Source organism: Haplochromis burtoni, unplaced genomic scaffold (assembly GCF_018398535.1).
Source record: "Haplochromis burtoni strain Fernald_Lab_line unplaced genomic scaffold, NCSU_Asbu1 Contig_1927, whole genome shotgun sequence".
In the NCBI taxonomy this organism is placed as follows: Eukaryota; Metazoa; Chordata; class Actinopteri; order Cichliformes; family Cichlidae; genus Haplochromis; species Haplochromis burtoni.
The window spans coordinates 1-7,973 of record NW_024584288.1 but is presented as its reverse complement, the minus strand read 5'-3'; the positions used below and the strand labels follow the sequence as shown (position 1 = coordinate 7,973).

At 34.9% G+C, this 7,973-nt stretch overlaps 1 protein-coding gene across 1 annotated transcript; it reads right to left on the bottom strand.

The window, feature by feature from the left end:
- Positions 1–2,368: 2,368 nt before the first annotated feature.
- On the bottom strand, positions 2,369–3,748 carry LOC102290018 (beta-galactoside-binding lectin-like). The gene is made up of 3 exons (XM_005952942.2): positions 3,687–3,748; positions 2,696–2,867; positions 2,369–2,515 (listed from the first exon to the last, which is right to left on the bottom strand). The coding sequence occupies exons 1-3, from the start codon at positions 3,746–3,748 to the stop codon at positions 2,369–2,371; spliced, it is 381 nt and encodes a 126-aa protein (XP_005953004.2).
- Between the last annotated feature and the right edge of the window lie 4,225 nt (positions 3,749–7,973).

Below are 7,973 nucleotides of genomic sequence, written 5' to 3'. Positions count from 1 at the left end.
CACACACACACACACACACACACACACACACACACACACACAAATTATACAAGGCCTAAGGTTCAAGAAGCCAAAATGCAATTCAGCCTTTGCTCAGCTACTGTGAAAGAGAGAAGGTGCGACAGAAATCATAGGGAAATGTTAGAACGGGCTTATCTTACTGTCTAATAGGTAACTTTTATGCATATGTCTTCTCATCTGTCACTGCACTCCATTTAAAAAAGGATAAATGATACAAGGTCTTTATTTTAATTTGCTGGGTTTATCAAGCCAATGAGGTCAGAATGCAGTTCGGTTTCTGCTCAGTTCTGATACTGGGAACACATAGCAGAAATGAAATAGGGAAATGTTAGCATGTGCTTATCTTGCTAACAGATAACTTTCATGTTTATGCATGCCTATGCAGATGAGAAGGAAAAAGAAGTAATTATCGTACATATATGCTGTATGGTGAACATTTTGACCTTAAAAGATCAAATATTCAACATTAAAATAATGTTTAAAAGTGAATACAAACATCTGTTTTAATTAAAGCACAGTTCAATTATAGACTAAGCTTGCACCAGCTATCAGTGTTTAAGTTATGTATTAAGAATGTCTATAAAACACAGACAAGTAAAAGTAATATTAATAGTAATACAGAGCAAGAAAAATGACCTTGACAAAACCACGGGGCAGCTAAAAACAGGAAGGTTTCTGGAAATGATTTTAAATAATCATTTGTTGGAAAGTATACAGAGTTTAAAGGATGACATGAAGTCTTGAAGCCTTGAGATGATTATTCCCATTGTTACCATCTTGGCTGTTTTGCTAAAATGGTTGGAGGGGAGAAGAATTTGAGGGGAATTTACACTAAGCAAAGTTGATCTGAGCACCCACTGTCCTCCAGTGATAACACTTAGGTACTTCAATAATCCACATTCTGCAAAAACCTTTCACTACTACTTCCAATAAAGAAAAAGAGACAACTATTATTACACTGTTATAACAAAATGTGATACAGAAAATAATCACATATGACTCGCCTGAGTTTTTTGTAAAAGTGGCAATTTGTTCTCACGTCATTCAAAAAGCAATCAGTATAACTAAGTAAATAAATATCCTACTCTTCTTGGGTAAATGCAATAATATCAGAGTATTTCACCAGTAAGTAGTAGCTTCAAAAGTAGAAGTCAACAACATTGCTCAGCATTTCTTAATAAATAGCAGTAATCAACTCACCTGATATTTAAAATATTTAAGTTTCCTTTTCAACGGTTTAAAGGTTCAAAACAGTTAAAACTGTACCCTATCCAGTTTCTCAGAAACAAAATCTGCTGTAAACCAAAAGAAGTTTACTTAAAAAAAAAAAGATAATTTTTCAAAAAGAATTATTGAATCCCATTTATTATGTATATGTACCACCAGCAGCTGGAGTCATTTTATTGAAAGCTTTCTCCACATTCTGAGACTACACTGAAGTAAACTGCAAAGTTGCCATCAAAATGACATCAAACCACTTTTAGTGTTTTCTATTCCAAGCGTTGATTGATATTGCATTAATAATTATAATTATCAATTGTAGTTGAGGAAGTATTAGAAATACAGCAGTGAGGTGAGTGTTTAATGGTTGTAGTGGTTATTAATGGTTATGTCCCGACAGTCCCACAATTTTCTTGCCATTTTCACATTCATTAAAATGAATGACTGTTTCATTTCATGTCTGTTTTGTGTTAATTTCTTATATAAATCTGTGCACAATGTTGTGTAGATATTTTTCTCCAAAAATAAATCCTAATAAATAATAATAATTCCAAAATCCTGCTTTGAAAAACATTAATTAAGGATTAACAGTTCATGTATAGACTAGTAGATAGATTAGTTATATGTGAAAAATTAATCTATGGTATAAACACTTCTCATAACTTAAAGTGGACCCAAAACTATGAAGGTATGAAATATGACTTGTATGTAAAAGGTCAAATCACAGAGCGGGGCAGTGCCTGTGTTTCACTGGGAAAGGATGAAAGACATTGTAAAACAAGTATAAGGAGCCACCAGAGTCATGTTTTTTTTCATAGTAGAACATGCTTTATTGATGCTTTTGCAGGAAAGAATTGAAAAGTAAAAAGTCTTGGAAAATACAAATAGTGACTAGTGAAGCATTTAAAGGCACATTAAAGGAAACTTGATGATAGTTTACTGTATATGATTCTTGCAAGCAAAAAACTACAAATCCAAACCAAAAAATCCCTTGGACTACTTTAAAACTGCACAGTTCCATAACAGGATGTTCAGTCATCTGTGTGCAGAGCTAAAAATCTGCTGCCAGACAAACAGAAAAATAAAACAAGAATTTCAATTCAGCAATTCAAGGGTGGATGTCATTTTACTTGATCTCAATGCTTCTGATGACAGCATCCCCATGAAAGCCCATGACAGAGTATTTCTCTGCACCCATGCGATTGGGGAAACAGAACGTTGAGCCATTTGATAAAGTCACCACAAACTCTGAGCAAGTGAACTGAATGGAGATCTAAAAAGGCATTTTGAGTGAGAGAAACAGAGAGACAAAGGATGTGAACACTGTAATATAGCTCAGAAAAAGGTCAAATAATGACGTTTTTAATGTAATCAAAGATACCGTGACACACATTTTCCAACAGAGATTGCATGAAAGAACAAGGCTACGATACGGACAAACACACTCTCACACCTTGAATTCCTTTCCCGGGCTGAAAGGAAAGCTTTTCTCATATTGCTCCTGATGCCAATTGCCTCCCTCAAAAGAGTTGCAGACAATTATATTTATGTGTCTGTTGTCATCAAAACAAGGGTTGAAATGAAATGCAATTCTGTCCTCGCTCTCACCAATATCCACAACAAACCTGCAATGAGAGAAAGCTATTACATTACATTATACAGTATTTAGGATCAGAAAATATGGGACTAAAATGGACTGACATAGAGATACAAAATTATCGGCACAGATTTGCAAATAATTTTGCTACAATAATTGCCCCAAGATAGTAAATCTTAATAAAATGGTGACAGAGTGTGATTACCTACCTTTCAGGGAAAGTTCACCCCCAAATAAAAATTCTCATATTTGCACATTTTATATCAGTACCTTTCAAACTTCAGTTACCTTAACCTCCTAAGACCCAAACTCTTTCATGGCATGCATTTTTAATTTCTCTTTTCTATTTGGGCTGATTGGGACCTGATGAATGAAAAAAAATTTCCTGATTTTTCTTTTTTTTTTTTTTTACCTAAGTTTTGTTTCTGAGAAAAATTAGGCCCACATGAGAGGACATTTTCTTTAAATTCAATAGAACAGTGGCACAGTATAATGTCCTCGTAAGTGGATATCGGGCCCTTGTAGAGCAAAATTTAATTTAATCACCCAAAATGTGATGTCCACGTATGTGGACAAAAGATCCTAGGAGGTTAAAGAGATACTTTACAAAATCTAATTTTCTAATTTTTCCTCTTACCTGGAGATTTAGTTATCATTTTTGTGCAACTTTTCTCTGTATAATAAGATGTATATTTGTGGAACTTTGATTGAAAGTACAATTACTCTTGTTACTCCAAAAAAGTCTCCAAAAGCTTTTTATTATAAATTTATTTTATTTTTCAACTTTACTATGACTCACTCACTAATTTAAAAATCCTAATACATCTTATCCTTAATCAGTATTTACCTTTTGGGATCAGATTTGATGACTCCAACAACAGTCAGGGTTTGTTCGACCTTGAAGGTCATGTTCTTTATTATCATATCCTGTACAGATAAAGACAGGGATTTTTGGTGATACTGCACTGGACAGTGCTGTTTACTGGCTGGAGCTGAAATAATAAATGACTCCAAAAAGAGTCAATAACATTACAAAATAGTGATGCACCCATAATAAATAATGCCCTGCATCAACTGTCTGAGAAGACAAAATAACAATTAAGAAATGATTAATGCACACATATGCTCTGTGATGAATATTTCAATGATAAAAGGCCATCAAATAAATCCAAAATGTCAGAATTATTAAAAAACAACAAACCTAAAAGCATACTGCTTATACTTTAGTTTAAGCATAACTCTGCTGATTTAGTTACATCAACCGGGGATAGACGCCACTTCACAAATTACAGGCCTGTTTCTTTACTACCACAATTCTCCAAAATCCTAGAAAACCTGTTTAATAAACGATTAGACAAATTCTTAGATAAATATAAATTACTCTCTGACAGTCAATATGGATTCAGATCAAAAAGATCAACATCTCTGGCATTAATCGAATCAATTGAGGAGATTACGAATGCTATAGATCAGAAACAGTATGCAGCTGGAGTATTTCTGGATCTCAAGAAAGCATTCGACACAATCAATCATGACATATTAATTAATAAATTGGAACGGTACGGGATCAGGGGGGTTGTACTGCAATGGGTGAAAAATTATTTAAGTGACAGGAAACAATTTGTGAAGCTGGGTGTCCATTCCTCATCATGCTTGGACATTGCTTGTGGTGTTCCACAGGGCTCTGTACTGGGTCCAAAATTATTTATTATTTATATAAATGATATTTGTAAGGCATCTGATATATTAAAATTGGTATTATTTGCAGATGACACAAATATTTTTTGTTCTGGAGGGAATCTAAAGGAGCTGCTGGATACAATTACTTCAGAAATGTGCAAAATTAAAAAATGGTTTAACAGGAACAAACTATCGCTAAATCTAAGTAAAACTAAAATTATCTTATTTGGGAATTCCCTTAGAAATGCACAAGTGCAGATTCATGTAGATGGTGTGGAAATTGAAAGAGTACTTGAACATAAGTTTCTTGGTGTGATTATAGATGATAAATTAAACTGGAAGTCTCATATAAATCATATACATAACAAAATTTCAAGAAGTGTCTCAATCTTGAGTAAAGTAAAACACATTCTGGACCACAAAGCACTCCACATTCTCTATTGTTCCCTGATTGCACCGTATTTGAATTACTGTGCAGAGGTTTGGGGCAATACTTACAAATGTTCGCTATCATCAATCTTTATATTACAAAAAAGGGCCTTAAGGATAATCCATAAAACTGGTTACAGAGATCATACAAATCCACTATTCTTAAAATCAAAAATTCTAAAATTCACATCTGTATCCAAAGGGCCAGTGTTAAAGATGATTGAACATCGCGCCTCTACACTAAGGAACTACGCGAGAAATCACTCTAGTCGGCTGACAAATCTCACATTATTGTCTAATAAATAATAAATCTCTCGCAAATATCAATTCTATAAATCTCTACATGTTACTTTGAGTTTCAATAATGTGATCCATCCCTCTAACTCCGCATACTAACATTTATGAGTATTAATACTATGATATTGGAAAGCTAGACACAATGAAGATATAACTCTTTGTTATTCACTTTACGAGAAATTATTTCACACTGAGAGAAATTGATGTTTCTATACATCAAATGAAAAAGCTAACCCAGGCACTATAAGTGCCATCTAAATTGCTGTGAGGCACGTGAGTACAATGTAAATCAGCACAACGTATTGAACAAATCATCTCTTTGGCCGATAATACACCGTGGGTTTCCTCGGCATGAAATAGACTTAAGCCATATTCTATAAACAACGCTCTCTATGGTTCACAAATTGCGATGTTTGTGTTAGGATAGTTGAAGTCATGATACTGAGTAATTACAGACATATAGAGTAAAGATAATTATGAAAGCAAGGCCACATATGTACCCATAAGTGAAGTTTGAAGAGAAAGTTGTATGAGATCAAGGAGAAAGTATTTAAAGGAATAATAAGTGGGTATATAGGTCAACACGCAGCAGCATTGCGTCTTTTGCAGCGATAATTAGGTAGCAGGGATATTACGAGGTGATTCAGGAACATTAGTTGAAAATGAGGTTGTTCCTTGGGTCTTAATTAAATTATCTATTAGGATAGGGTTGTCGGCAGCATATTGCCTATACGTGGGCGCTAACTGTATGTTTGCGACTTGGTAGGAATATAATAAATATAATTAAAATTCTTTTGTGTAGCGTTTGGTAACTCGGTCAGAAAAGGGTTTGAAAAAAATGCACATGTACATTTAATAATCTCGCTGCCAGTATTTTGTTTTATACGTATGTATGGCCGTGTGACTAGGATGGGTCGATAGTTATTTTTGTTTATATGATTACTCTATATAGTGTGTTGATATATGTATATATACAAAATATAATTTTTACTTTTGATCACCAACAATAGCATATTATGGATATACACCTGGTGGTGAATATGTTGTTTAAAATGAGATAGGTTAGAATTTTATTATTAAATGAGATCTATTAGATAATGATTGTATCCCTGATGATGTAGTTAGAAATTGGATTAATGCTTAGAGATAGTCAACAATAAAGTTATTATGCTTACTTCCTGTCTATACAACCTCTACTTTTAACTGGCTTTTGAACTCTTCATAATGTAGTTACATCTTATCTATCAGTACTTCTCAGTTGTTGATTGCTCCCAGATGTCCTCATCCTTATTTCGTGGGTTGTTTATTCTTTGTTTCATTCTTTGTTCTCTCCTTTAGACTATTTACTTATTTATATTCACTCGTTGTATTTGTACCTTCTTCACTTCCTCACACTGTTCTGTACTATATGAGAGAGGATATTCTCTAGCTCATAGACGTTAGCACTTAAGTTGCATATCACGACAATGCACCTGGAAAAGGATAACGTCTTACTAGTAAGCATGTTGGCCTCTTTATTTGCTTCCTCCTGCACTTCTTCTGTTACCACTTGTGCTCTCAGATGAGTCTGGTTATATCTATTACCGACTTTTACTCTTCTCCTCTTAGCATTCATCAATTCGTTGGCATAGTACGTGATTAGTAGCGTTACTATACATGATATGAAGATAGAATTATGGAGAAGATAGTGGGCTCCTTGGGATGCACGGAGAACGTTATTACTGAACTGAGTGCATGGACTTCTCGCCTGTCTACGCACAGTGTAAAGAAAAACTCGTCGTCTAAGTCTTAGCTATGACTCAGCAGTGTGGGAGGAGGCTACGCTTGCAGTACGCATGTTCAACACAAGGCCTAAAATATGGTTACCTCCTGTAGCGCACATTGCTTTAAGAACCCCAATCTAAGCTTCTTTGACTCTCCCTCCTCTCGGCCAATATATTAGTGTCCCTCAAATACAAGACTCGGAAACACAGTTTGTGGAGTTAACAAATACTGTGGTAGTCGAAAGGATGATGAGCGAAGGATGAACTTGGTGAAAATCATATACTTAAGTCAGATGTATGCAAATCACCACTGTTCCCACATTGTAAAAGTACCTCGTATTTGTACTACTCTAATTACTGGGTTCATGTTTGTACCCTTTCTGACTTCTCAGATTTTTGTCCATCCACGAGCAACCCTCGCCCTTACAACTTGACAACAAGCCAGTGTGGATCACATAAGAGATCCTCAAAATGTGTGACATTTTCAAAACTATGAGATTGTGAAATCTCCCAATTCTTATTAATAAATGAATATAGATTTCACTTAAATTAGGATGCGCAGTAAAGGACAACCAGTAAACCCATTAAATCTAAAATATGTAGATTAAAACTTTAAAAATATATTTTCCTATCATTGGTGTTAAGAGGGAGGAAATTAGTTCAAAGTAGGGCTGGGCCAATAAAATACAATATTCCGTTTCTGCGGGTGCAAGTGATGCAATTCATCTTCGCCAAGAATGCATATATGTTGGTAGAAGGGTCGTAGTTAAGTTGTGTCATAAAATGATGGTCCACTCCCCATATCACGTCTCGCGCACCGAAGGTAGTAGAACTCTACTGGTAGCTGTGCACAAACTCGCATGCGCCGTGCCTTGTTTTCATAGCGGCACGGCCATAGCAGTGCAAAAAACGCTCTCTGTCTCGCAAGTTTGCTGCGACAGTAGTGGTCTGAAAATATCTCCTTT

Excerpts from the sequence above, each read along its gene's own strand:
- LOC102290018 (XM_005952942.2), bottom strand. The coding sequence starts at position 3,748 with ATGACCTTCAAGGTCGAACAAACCCTGACTGTTGTTGGAGTCATCAAA. Across the intron at positions 2,868-3,686 it reads ATCAAATCTGATCCCAAAAG|GTTTGTTGTGGATATTGGTG; the intron begins GTAAATACTGAT and ends CTCTCATTGCAG. Across the intron at positions 2,516-2,695 it reads GCCCGGGAAAGGAATTCAAG|ATCTCCATTCAGTTCACTTG; the intron begins GTGTGAGAGTGT and ends ATGCCTTTTTAG.